The 13519-nt window shown below is 38.6% G+C and overlaps 1 protein-coding gene across 1 annotated transcript in view; it reads right to left on the bottom strand.

Moving 5' to 3' along the window:
• LOC149298445 (adenylate cyclase type 7-like) overlaps positions 1–11593 on the bottom strand; it is a 34082-nt gene extending 22489 nt beyond the window's left edge. Inside the window, exons 1-3 of the mRNA XM_089487281.1 lie at positions 11420–11593; positions 6010–6204; positions 2313–2474 (exon numbers count right to left, since the gene is read on the bottom strand). Of these exons, the coding sequence (XP_089343407.1) occupies positions 2313–2474; positions 6010–6204; positions 11420–11593 (531 nt within the window). The remainder of the gene's footprint in view (positions 1–2312; positions 2475–6009; positions 6205–11419) is intronic.
• Positions 11594–13519: the final 1926 nt, after the last annotated feature.

Raw genomic sequence — 13519 nt, forward strand, 5'->3', positions numbered from 1 at the left:
CGATTTTTGGCTAGCCGATATATGAACCCATTGTGATGTTTAAACAAGCTTCAGCAAACACCCTAATGGATCATTAACCAAGGTCCAAATCTTTCTACTTCGCAATCAGCCAGCAGCACTCTTAAATTCGGATGCATTTGTCAATACAATTCTGATTCTTGGGCAACTAGGTACATTTTCGAGTTTATGAATGCCTTTAATACCTTTTTATTCTACTCTGCTTTTAGTGCACTTTTCTTACTAGTACATTATGGAGGAAACGTCTACTTAAATGTGGGTGACTTAATTTGGTAAATTATTACTTCCCGACACATTCCATTTCCATTGAAGGACTGCTACCAGAACCAATTGGTTGTCACCATTAATAGATTGCTACAAGAATATTTGTGATGGGTCGTTAATGTGTGAATATCAAAAATCCGACGGTCGGCATCACCGGTATGATTATTTGATTTTAATTAAGTTAAAAGACAATGAAACAATAAGGTACATTTATTTTGTTTAATACATGATACTTTTTCCAGTGTTTTCTGTTGTATGTTTGGGACACAAATAATAATGAAAAAGAAGAGAAATCAGTTTCCAATATGAGCTTTTATTAATGTCCTCCCTCAAACCCTCCCGGAGGTTTATAAATCACTGCATAGACTGAACTATAAAACCAGCACATAATTACTAATAACTTCTGTAAGCCTCACATTCATTTCACATGTGTTACATTCCACACATGAACAAAGAAAAAACTACTAATACTTTGTATCCTATAGTTCTATACTGCGGATGGAAGAATTTCTATGTGAGGAACCTGACATTCCCAGCTGGGATTTTCAGCATAGGACCGAAACATGTAATGATCACACAGCTTTGGATCAGGGGTAACGGACTGGTGTTCTAAGTGAACCAAACACTATTTAACACTGCTATACATAAGATATATTCCATAAGACCGTTACAGTAAAGTAAAGGAAGGAATAAACAAATGTTTTCAATTTGAGGAATTTGGAATTTATTTTTGGGACACAATGGTCAGGTCCCAGTGGTCTCCTAAACCCACCCAAACAAGGACCCTTTTCAAGGATGTTTCCAAGACCATATGTACTTTAAAGGAGACCTGTTTCTCAGAAACCCCCATATCACGTTTCATACAATTTTTGCCAGACGTCTCAACGCACTGGGTGTAGATGTGTGAAGGTTGAGCACTACACTGCCGCACAAGTGGCCTGTCTGCAGAGAAGGATATGAAGTCATGGAGAAACATTTCGGGTGCCTGAGTCACAGCTTGAGTCTACATTAGCTTAACATCAAGGCTGCCAGGACTGTGTGGAAGACATGGTAAAACAATGAATTGCAGGTCTCTCTAGCAACAAACAGGTTAATCCCCAAGAATGCTGCGGGAAACTGTAGAAACTGACAAAAGCTGAGGGTCTGCCTTTGTACTCATTTAACAAAAATCAGGGCGGAACATATGTTTTTAAAGTTCATTTTTTAAACGGTTCAGTGATGTCGAGCTAATAATGTTATAGCATCCCAGCGACTGTCCCAATTTGGGACCTAAATTCTGCGGATCTGGGTTATCTTTTGGCTGTCTCACTTTTCTGGGTCATCAGAGGACAAATCCTAAAAACTGTATGCATGCTAAAGCTCGGTACAGAGCTCTACTCCTGCAGCCGAGTAAGCCTTTCCCCGTTAAGCTTCTGCTACGGAAAGAGCTTCACTGGCCCAGTTTTATTCTGAGGACAGATTCCATTTAACATCAGTATAGAAATTAAATATACTGGCTTTAACACAACCCTTTTTAATATATTTTTATTATCTTCCCATTTGCAAAAGCCTTTGACATATATGTATTAAAATGGCTAATGGCCCGCCATTGCCATCCATATCCAAGTAGAGGCACGCACTGCGATACAAGGACCTAACCCCCACCTTTAACTCATATTCCGTGTTCATTCCTCCATGAATTTCATTCATATAATCCTTTCTTGTGTGTGCCTTATTCTATGCCAGCCCTTTAGATGTCAAAGTCAACCTTTCATTATTTGTAGCAGGCCACCACATCTCTGGAACTCCGGGCTACTGAGTAATTCAGCCTGGCCCGAGCCCTAAGTGTGGTTTTTATGCCATTTGATGACAGCAGCTTTTTCTTTTTTGGTGTTGGGTCCACTTTACTCATTAGTAATCAGATGACGATTAACATATCTTTAAGATCTATCTACCACTTTGAGTCAGGAGTTCCATAATGGTTTTGTCATCACTAATGCACAACACGTTACAAAGTTGGTGATCTGAGTTACTAAATTCTGTGGCATTACCTGAAAGGCAATGGAATCATGGGTGTTGTTGGACAGTATGACAGTGATACTAATGACGATGAGATGGGAGGTTCCGGACACGATACTGATAATCATACATGCGCGCGTCCCCAGGGGCAGCATCGTGTACACAGAGAAGGTAATGAACAGGAAAAACGGCACCTAAAATAAAAGTGATAACATGTAACACGTATGTACAGATACATGCCATAAGTATTTCACTATGATTCCAAAATATGATGGGTGCTGGTTCATGGCAAAAAGTATTTCACAAGCACAGGGTAGTAGAAGTATTATTAAACACTCATCTACAGACACCAGACAAGCCAGAAGGCTTGTTTTTCCCTCAGAAATCTCATGGCGCTTCCACAGCCACAAGGGATTCTGGGTAGGCACATACAAATAAGGTTAACAATTATCACCTTTGCCTCTATATCCACTTTATACATGGATCCCTTGAAAGTAATTGTCCGCTGTACAAGACAGCCTTTAGACAAAACTTGGGAAGAGGTACAATAGCCAGATCACCACTCATGGACAGCTGAAGGGTTTCCATCACCTTTTACCCACCATAACTTATGTAACAAGAACAGGGTCAAATACATTTAAAGGCACACTATCATAACATAGAACATGTATATTATATTATGTTCACATATTTAATTTCATATCTTTATACAGTACATCTCATTATTGTTTATCAGCATGTAAAAGTCAACAAATCCCCACTTACCAAACCAAGATGCTAAAAAAAATCATTATATGCACACACAAATCATAATCCATTTTTAAGGACAAAATAATTTAATTTCTTTCTTAAGACTAAATATGCACTTCTTTTATCATCTTGGAAACCCAGTGATATTTGTCAGCCTCCTGAAGAAGAGTTAGCTTTTTGGTCAATTTCAATTTTAAAATTCAATTTTACATGGAAATTGTGGAAAATCAGATACAGGACCTCCTTATTTGAAGACACAATCATTTGCTCTGCCTAAAGTCGCCAGTCTCCATTAAATTGTGTTCCTAGTGACATGTTACCGCAATAAGGTGTTTGCAGTATTTTGTTTTGTCAAACGGGAAACACTGACTGCATGCAGGGGTTTGCGGAACACATAAATAAATGAAAAACAGAAGCATTTGGAAATAGTCTGGGACCAGTGGGGGGGGGGCATCATTTTATGTGCAGCACACAATCAAATGTGAGTGGCTTCCAAGTCTTACTTTCTTGAAATTTAAACCCTTGCAGCTGTGCATAAAACTTTGGACGGGTGAAGCAGTGATACTGGAAAAGCCCTGGAGAGAGTTCACAGAGAATGACACGCTAACCCTGCCATTCTAACCGTGAACATCCCGGATAATTAGCAGCTGTTCCATGGGAACCGGGAGCCGTGCCAGTCACTTGTTATCCTGATACCTATTAAGCATCTTACGGAGTCCGCGGGGAGCGACAGACGTTTGGCTGAAGACCTGGAGCTGGACAATGCTATGGTCTGACTACCAGACAACCAGTTGCAAAGGATTCAAACGCTTAATATGATTTATTTCGCTATGTTTACCCAAAAAGCTCTCAAAACTCCAAAAGCACATATTTTATATCTTGTGTATGGGAAAGGAATGGAGAAGATTGATTAATTTTACTTTTTTCTCTCAGCTTCCTACCTGTTTTTCTTTTGTTTTATCAAATCAAAACATGAACGTGTTACGTAAACATAGAAATATATACACGCAGCTTTCCCACTCCCCTACAGACATTGGGAAGGCAGTGTATACCCACATACTTGGGCAGGATGAAGCCAAGTTCCCTCCGTCATTTTTTAAAATGAATAAAACATTATAATAAGAATGTGTCTCATTAAATCTGTGATAACTTTCAATAAATCTTCCCACATTAACTATGCAATGGCCCAGCATAATACATAGCTAATGTGGGAAGATATCTTTGTATAATGCAGGCCCAGCTCAGGACTTCTTACACTAGAAGCTTGCTGGGGGTGATTGCCATAAAATCAGGACTCTTGAAAAAGGGGTAAATTGTGTGCATTATACCCGAGATTTTATGGTAGTTATATTTTTGTAGAAATATGCTGCTTATATTGTGGGCGCCAATGGCAGACACGTTAAAGGGACACGGCAGCCATTATATGCACTTTGACGCAAATTCACATGGTGTCCCCCTTGCATCAGGGAATTCTGCACAAACATTTGCCTCCTTGGCCATCCCCACCTATTATTCCTATTTTTTGTCCAAACTTATCCTTGCACATGATATACCTACCACCAGTCAGCTCTAGCGCTAGCTTGGCAAAGTCTGCGGATACCTGCTCACAAAAGCACAAAAAAGATTTTACCTCTCGGGTTACAAACTTAGGCTGCCGGAGTGAACCAGTTACAGACAGTGGAATTCCCTTTCACATCAGCAAATAAAATACATTTTGAAAACTCCATTAAAGCTCAAAGTTTCACAGTGGTTTGCCGCAGTTTACAGACTGCTGTGAGAAGCTCTCATATATACTTTGCTATAAAAGGAGTCATTATACACTAGGCACTTTTGTACAAAAGAGGTGCAGCTGCATCCCTTGCCTATCCCGTGCAGACATCTGAACGAACGAATGGTCTTCTGACCCACACACCTGTTTCATTAGCCCTTTTTCCCACAGCATTGAAAGGATTGATCTTGTACAGTCATTCCGCACACTTTCACCGCCCTGATACTCTATGCATAGGTACAGATGTGTTACAGTTATTGTATAGGAGACCCAGCTGATGCACAGAGTAGCAGATAATGGACAGAAAAAGCAGACTCAGGGCACAGTGCCATAGCTTTCTATTTCTCTGAATATCACACAACCTAATACTCAATATGTAATTTGCCAGGGACTATAGTCGATGACCCTTGGACTACCAATACAGGCATCAGTTCCACCATGGCATGATTAACCCAATGAATTATTGCCAAAGCTTCTCATTCTGCCTATTCATACTGATCTAGTCCCTCCAATTATTTAAAAAAAAACTAATCTAATGTAATATTTCTTGCACAGCAGAGCACATTTACACCGGTTCAAACACTTTTGATATTTACATTAATCTCCAGATGTTCTGTTGGATCCACATAAAAAATGTTCAGGTGCATTTAGTCTTAAACTTTTTTAAGTGCCTCTCGACAATGATTTTGTATTTTGGGAGATTAATTTACACCCGTTCTTGGGATTTTTTTTCATATTCAGGTTGCTTTACAGGGATGGGAATTAAAGCCTTTTCTCCTTTCCCTTTTCTTACAACAGAACTGTAATCCTCAAAAGATTATGTTTTTATTATTGCTAGCCACTTTTCCACATTTTCTATCATTTCTTCTTGAACTGTAAAAAAGTCTTATTTGTTACAGGAAAAAAATGTTTCCTTTTCCACTAAACGTCGGTGCTGGGAACATCTATTTCACTCTGCATACTTGTTTTTACACAACAGGAAACAGAACAAAGTGAAACCTGTACATATAGAAATAAACTGTAAACGAGAACCAGCTCTATTATAAAACAGTGTTTGGTTTCACTCTTAATGGTATGACCCAGCTGCAGATATCGTTGCAAGGAGCGCTTCGACCTAAATCATCCAAATCAAGATAACACAGTCTTTCGATTATTTTAAATAATAACGTTTGCACAAACAACAGCAGAAAGCTCGTAATTTTATTTTTTACCTGGTCCCATGTGTGAACAACGATTGGGTCGTAAATCAAGACGTAACCGATGGTCAAGAGGCAGATGTAGATCACCAGCGAAAACACTCTCAGCCATTTCTGCGCAAACAGTTCTGTGTATACCAGCACGTAGAGGGCGCAGAATATCACCAGTGCCAAAAACACTGTAATTAATAAAGCAAGGTGTTCTGTAGGCTCCTGGGGAACAAAAAAATAGGAGACGGTCACTACAGTGCTCCAAAATGAAGTCTTTAGTTAGAAAGAATTGGTATATATCATGAGACAAAATCAGGTCACTCACTGTTATAATTTATATATTGATTGTGTTAATATATTGTGCAGCGCTGTACAATGTAAACAAAAGTGCTTCTCAGGGCTTTAACTCAGGAAACATTTTCTGGTCCAGAGTTTGTCCACCAAACCTCAATTTATGTTTATCAGTTGAAAGTTCTCAACTAAACTATTCATGAGAGTCGCTTTGAGTTCAAGTTGACCCACCCTGAGGAAAGTCAAAAATCTAAAGGTTGAACCCAAGTTCAAGCAGGCTGGCAGCCCAAGTTGGGATTTGGCTACAGCTAGTATCGGATTTACAATTTGGCAATATGTAAGTGAGAAGCCGTGGGAAAAACAATCTGGCGCACCGCGGAATCCCATTACAAAATATGAACCGCATTCCCTGGGTATAAAATAATTTTCAACGTATTTTGTTGGTTTTCATGCTGATTGAACTGGTGGGATATACTGTAAAAAGATTCTTCCAAGTACCACAATAACAAAACAGACCCCAATGATACAAATTAACTCCTATAATCCAACTTTTACCAAAGTGGCATTCATTTAGCATACTCAAAGGGTATCTGACAAACAAAAGATGTAAAAGAAATGGAAGGGGAAAGTGTGGCTTCTTTGTCATCAATATGGATACTCAGAACAAGAAAATCCATGGAATATGAATCGGAGAGAGTATGAAGTACTAAGAGAGCGGCCAGCCTTGATTTGCTTGCTGTGTAATATGAGAAGGCACCAGAAAGAGGAGCTAGACGTGATGTAAAAGACTTCTACAACAGAAAACACCTTCCACGCCATTTATCTTGGTAACATGAAGACACCTAAGCTTTAAATACTCTGAAGAAGCAAAATCATTTAAAACATACAACATATTTATAACGCTAGACTCTATTAGTATCTATATTTTTCATCGAATTGAGTTTGTAGAACTATAAATTCATAAGCTGAGCACAGACAGGAATCACAAACTCTTTTAAGCGAAACACTGAATTTTTTTCATTCAATGAAACTTTATATAAATATATATGTTTTATCATGAAAATATAATAATTTTATAAAAAAATATTAGTAAGAATAGTAAGAAGGTTGACATAGCTTTACGTAACATATGTTCATTTTCGCCTAGAAACAGTTGTGATACGTCATTAAAAGAGTGTTTTAAAAAACGAAGAATTTGCACAAAAGTGCATACGCACCTTAAAACCAACGGACAAGTCAAATAAGTTCCTGTACCACCCAAGAGCTGCTGCCAATGCCTGAAACCCTCTTCTTGCTATGGTTGGATTTTGGAGTAATAAAACCATCTGAGTCAGCATTTCCAGCTGTTTGGCATGTCCTCTGTCTGTCTCGCTGAGTGTTACATAATGGATTTCTAGTGAGACTAACAGAATGTTTACTTAATGGAGCATTTAACATGTGGCCAACCTAAAAGAGACTTAATTATATTACAGTCTGAGACCACATCGCGTCTGTGTGCCTATTGTTGATTTTATCGTGTTTCAGAAGTGGCCAAGTACACCTTACACGATCATTTTAATGCTGAAATCATATAAGTGCAGGTGAGTTAAAACATACTAACGCACCAAATATACTATATGTTGGAACACCAACCATGATGTGCTTCTTTTGCAAGAAGGCTTAATTGGGTAACAAATAGAATCCTTGGAGAGATGACCCAAGAAACCTCTCCAATGTATTTATAGATTACAAAGGGCCGTTTTGTCTTTTTTTCTCACTGGGATTTGGAGATGTTCAAACATACCACAATTCTGTTTAGTGGATTCACCCCTCAGATTGCATTTTATAAAAGCATGTCAATCTACGTTGCCAAAACAGTTTTGACATTGTTGCCTTTTTTTTATAGTTTTGGCACTATAATTTATCGATAAATCAGCAGTGTACAAGTTACATATAATTAGGAGAATAGATATTACCATTCATTATTGTTATCTTTTATTTATATAGCACCAACAATCTATGCAGTGCTTAACATAATACATATATACAAGGGGTATGACAAGACGAGAATTGACAGACCAAGACAAACCGATACATTAGGTGGAGAGAGCCCGGCTCGCAAGAGCTTACAATCTTGAGATTAGAAGAACACACTAAAACGTGAAGACACACATAAGCTTTCAGAATCTCAGGGGTGTCTTCTTCAGTCAAGAGCAATATGTTTGAAGAATGGACCTCTTGAGGTCCTTAAAGCTCATGTCATATCCTTTTCTATGATGGCTATAAAAAAGTTACCAGCTTTGACTTAAGGCTCCAAAAGCAGGATATACAAGTTCAGCTAAGATCTCACTGATTATACGGGTGTGGAAAATGTGTTCAACTTGTTCTCTAATATGTTAAATTTAAACGTAACTTCAGTGTGTTTCATATCACTGCCAATACTAACTGGTATCACCAAACTGGGTCAATTATACTTTTATTAGACGTCAACAAAACCATATGTGAGCTGTCTGCATGAAATGGTCAAACTGCGTGCAGAAAGCCTTAACCACATATTTTTACTAAACATATATCTCCATATGCTGTAGGGTTCTAGCACTAGGTCAGGTTTCTAGGAATTGTCCATCTGTGCATATAAACCTATAAAGGGGGTTTAAATGCTTCCCAAGAGACACAAAAAGGTGGTTTGTCTCATACAGAACAGCACAGCGGCTTCAAAATGTCCATATGTTTTACAAATGGAGCCAAGATGTTGCAGAATCTTTACATTCATAAATCTCTTTCTTCTTCAACTAGAATGAGGCAAATCCTAGTGTTAAGGTAAGATAAATAAAAACAAACAAAATACTCTAGATTCTACATAAAAAATGGGGAAATACTACTCAAGTAGGGGTTGGCAAGAACAAACATTTAAAATTATATTGAACCCAGTAGACTATTTACACAAAAAAAATATGAGATGCACCATTTGGGTAGACAGTAATGGTTCCCAGTATGTGTAGTAGTTAGGGAAATGTTGCAGTATATGAATTTGATGAGGACTGGAGCACTACCCCTAAAAAGGTTATAATTCGAAAATAATTACATGCTAGGAGACAGATTTCAGTTTAAAGAATCGTAGGATGGTAAGAATCCTAAATTCAAAGTATGTAAACATAATAGATTTCTGTTACATCGAAGGCTACATTTTCTGCCAATATAAACCATGAAATTCCTCCATATGTTCTAATGGGCTATGTGTTTAATGACACTACACATCCCAACAGGTGTTAAAGAATCCCTCTGCGTAGTCTGTCAGGAAACATAGAATCTGACAGCAGATAAGACCCATACCCCCCACCTAGTCTGCCCATTTTTCCTGATGTAAAGACTATGTTTGTTTAAATTCAATTAGTATATAAACCATACAGGAGGCTGCATAATCCTGCAGATTTATTGGCACTAATAGAGCGCCAATATGCTTTCCAATTATTGTCAGTAAGAAGACCAAAGCTTGAATGACGCCTTCATCATGTACATGAAAAGCATACTTGATGCATCTAAAGCAGTATTTATTGTCTAATCAGGAACATGTCATGTTATGATTCAAACTATGACCATTATTCATAAAGGTTATGATATGATGATCACTTTCTTTTAATGGAATGACATTTAGATGTATAGTTAGTTTGGGTGGGGAGTCAGTTTTGCATTGACTGTGTTACAATGCATCTTCTCTATGTACATAAGGCTTACTTCTCTATGAACAACATCAAAGTTGTCCATTTTATGTAACCATTGCTCCCACTGTATGAGGTCATTGATTTAATATTGTCTGAATATTTGAATGATAGATGACCATCAGTATTAAAAAGTTGCTCAACAGTATAATACTTTGACTAGCAAGGCAACCAGAGGTCCCTTTGTATTAGGTATGCTTATAAATCACTGATGAGCAGTACTCATTTTAACCGAGACCTTTGCCCCCACGTCCCAAAAATACTGAAACTTTTTTCATCCCCAGGATGAAATCTGATGAAACCCACTCCACTGGCACAAAGCGAGTGTAATCTACACAACTGCTTAACTGAAGTTGGTAATCTTTCAGGATTAGGGGTCCACTTTAGCAGAGGTATGGCAGCTTGGCCTGCTGCTTGTAATATGTTAATGAAGATATTTCCTGCCAAAGGTACCAGCGGTGAAACTGAAACTGTAAACCGGTTTTTGAGAGAACCCGTATGCCACTGAAGATCCTGACACTATTGTCTGTGGTTTAAGTTTAGAGTTTCCATAGAAAAAAAGAAGAATATTTTCCAGTAGGAAGCATGAATGAATGAAAGAATGAATTATATATAGAATGAATATATTTTTTCATGAAAGCAAATGTAGTTAAGCTTGGCTTTTAATGTTAAATCCTAAGAACCAATGGTATTGGATGAAATCAGTTTTATATTTCCTAATCATTTAAAAGGGCATGATAGGACATCGATTTTAAAGGCAATTTGCGTATTGGAAAGGTCAACAGATCTTCAGAAAAGTCTCCCAAAAGTAGAATGAAGGAATACCAGCATATAGTATTTAGAACTTCGCCCCAAAGACCAGATATTGAAGAAGCTTTCAGCACAAAGTTTTCTCAGGACATCAAAGGTGGCATCAATTATCCATCACAAAACTTCCATCACCCCCAAGTGCTCACTTTGCATGAGGAAAGGAAAAGCAATTATCCGTCAGCCAGCCCACCCTGAACAATGAGGCTTTAACAGCTCTTATCAACCCCCCACCATAACAATTGCTTTCTTTACACTATAGCTCCCTAGTGAAAAGGGTCCTCATCTACTTTTACTGAGTGTCTTTCGGACACTATAGAAGTACAGGCTTCCTTAATGAACTATAAATGAACGTTCAGGTCACATAAAGATGTAACCCACAAAGAGACGCTGCTATCAAGCACAACACAACAAAACAAATCATGGAGTTCTAAAGAATATGAAGCTCGAACGTAAAACTCGGATCTAAAATATCTAGAACTCAGTACGAACATTTATCCATGGCAGTTCTGGTTTGTATGCCTAGCCATTTTGCTGCAATTAGGGGCTTTTGAGGTATCTGTGGCAGTGAAACAGTTACAGCCACCTTTCTACTGAGCCATGTAAATACAAGAGCCGGGGTAGAAAGTTTTACTCACTTGGTCGGAAGCGAAGAAGAGGGCGATGAGAGTTACACAAGCTGTTCCGACCACAAAGAGTAGGATGAGCAGAAGCGGGTAGTGCTGGCTGATGCACTGGTACTTCTCATAAAGTGAATGTGTAATAATCCAGTCTTCGTTATCGTTAATAAAATACTTCCCCTTGGATGGCATTTTAATCCAGTCTGGCTTTTCCTTTCCTGATCTCCCAGAATTTCACAGATCCAAGCTTGTCGAGTCCCTGGCTGCTATGGCTTCGCCTGGCTCATTCACATTGTAAGCCTGCATCCGCCGTGAGAAGTCTGCAGCTGGGGTAAGGTAAGAAGCCCAGGTCCCTCCTCCCAAAAAGCGTGTGCAGCTTATCTAGGGTTGCAGACAGGCACTGCTGAGGCCGGGTGATAGCCTGTCAGTCTACAGCAGGAGAACAGCTTTTCGTCAGACACCATGTCACAGTTTTACCCCTCGTAGACTCCTTTGCTTTCTGGAAGAGCTGCGAACCAACACAGAAAAAAAAAGACAGATTTAGGAAAATGTTTCAGAACTGAAATCGTCGCCCCCTCCCCACCTCCCCTCTCCCATCCGCAAAAAAGCAATGCAAATGTGGTTAGGAAAAAAAGGAGAGAAATGAATAGAACAGAACATGTGTGATGTGGAATCATTTTTAACATTCCGGCTTTGTATCCGGTGAATAAGTCAAGTTACTCCGTAAATGTCTCCATGTTTCGTAATAAAAAATAAATAGTTAAACGTCCGGCAAGGTATAACAGCAAGGTATACAGGGGAAGTAAATTCTGAACCCCAAGAGCTTACAGTTCGATGATAGGTATACGAATACTTAAATGTACCGGAGAAAAGTTGTTGAAGTTACAGATGCAGCACTTAGAAGAGGTGTGTGAGAGCTGGAGTGACTCAGGACACAAGAGACAGCTCATAAAGATGAAGCAACCCACTTCCTCTCTGTTCGTCTAACAATGTAATTCAGGTTTGTCATTCGAGGCAGGATCACCTCTTAAACATTCTTTACCTAGCCCTGCCTATTACTGACAGATCACCATTAGCTGAATGGTTTGCAGGATTAAGATACACAAAAGACATAAGCGACCTCAACAGTTATAGAGAGACAGGAGATATGGTAGAAACATTTAAATGTTTAACAAGTAGAGAAGGGAAGTTTATCTCAAAGTAGAAGAATTGTTAAAACAAGAAGTCACCATCTAAAACCACAGAGGCTTAGATGTAACGTTGGGAAGTTTTACTTTACTGAGAGGCTGTTAGATACATGGAACAGACACTCATCAGACATCGTAGAGGCTAATACTGTAAAGGAATTTAAACATGCTTAGAATGGGCACAAAGCTATCCTGAGTCTAAGGCGATGCCAAGGACGAAATGGGCAGACTAGATGTGCCGAATGGTTCTTAAATGCTGCCAAATTATACGTTTCTAGTTGTTTGTTCCCCACATACAGAGAATTTTACCCACTGGAAGGATTGTGACTTACCCTTATAAGACTTGATATTCATAACTAAGGAAACTCACTCTATACATAATAAATCACTTTTCATTACCAGGAACAGAATGTGTTTTTACATGAACTCCTACAATGTCAAGAAAGGGAGGTTGGTGGAGAAGTGCTTTTATATCGACCACTGTGCTACAAGGTGTACCTCGCAGTTAATGGGTTTCCAAGAGTTTACCCTTCCCTTATAATCAAGAGGTTAACTCCGGGGTTTTAGAGCAATAGAAACAGACCCCTTATTTGTGGAATGAGGAAGTATTCACATAAGTATGATTTACAGAAGGCAATCTAATTAATCGTATAGAATTTTCTTCTGGAAAAATCCAGATTAGTATTTTAAAATGAGTGTTAGGAGCTTATAGCCTTCTCCTAGCGTTAAATCTGGATACAGGAGCTTATGTATGGGTGCCGATTGTAGAGCAGAATTTTGGTTATTAGGTTCCGCTGGGTCTATTCAAAGCAAATTCCAACTTCAACCAGAGTCAAACTGGTTTTATAAAGTCCTTTCTGGATTCAACTTAACAAGACAAAAAGGAGAGGGGAAAAAAGAAACTTTGGGCAAATTATGATACAGGCACGGA

The sequence above is a fragment of the Sceloporus occidentalis genome, unplaced genomic scaffold, assembly GCF_023333645.1.
Source record: "Sceloporus occidentalis isolate IW3139 unplaced genomic scaffold, rSceOcc1.0.p SCAF_32, whole genome shotgun sequence".
NCBI classification, from domain to species: domain Eukaryota; kingdom Metazoa; phylum Chordata; class Lepidosauria; order Squamata; family Phrynosomatidae; genus Sceloporus; species Sceloporus occidentalis.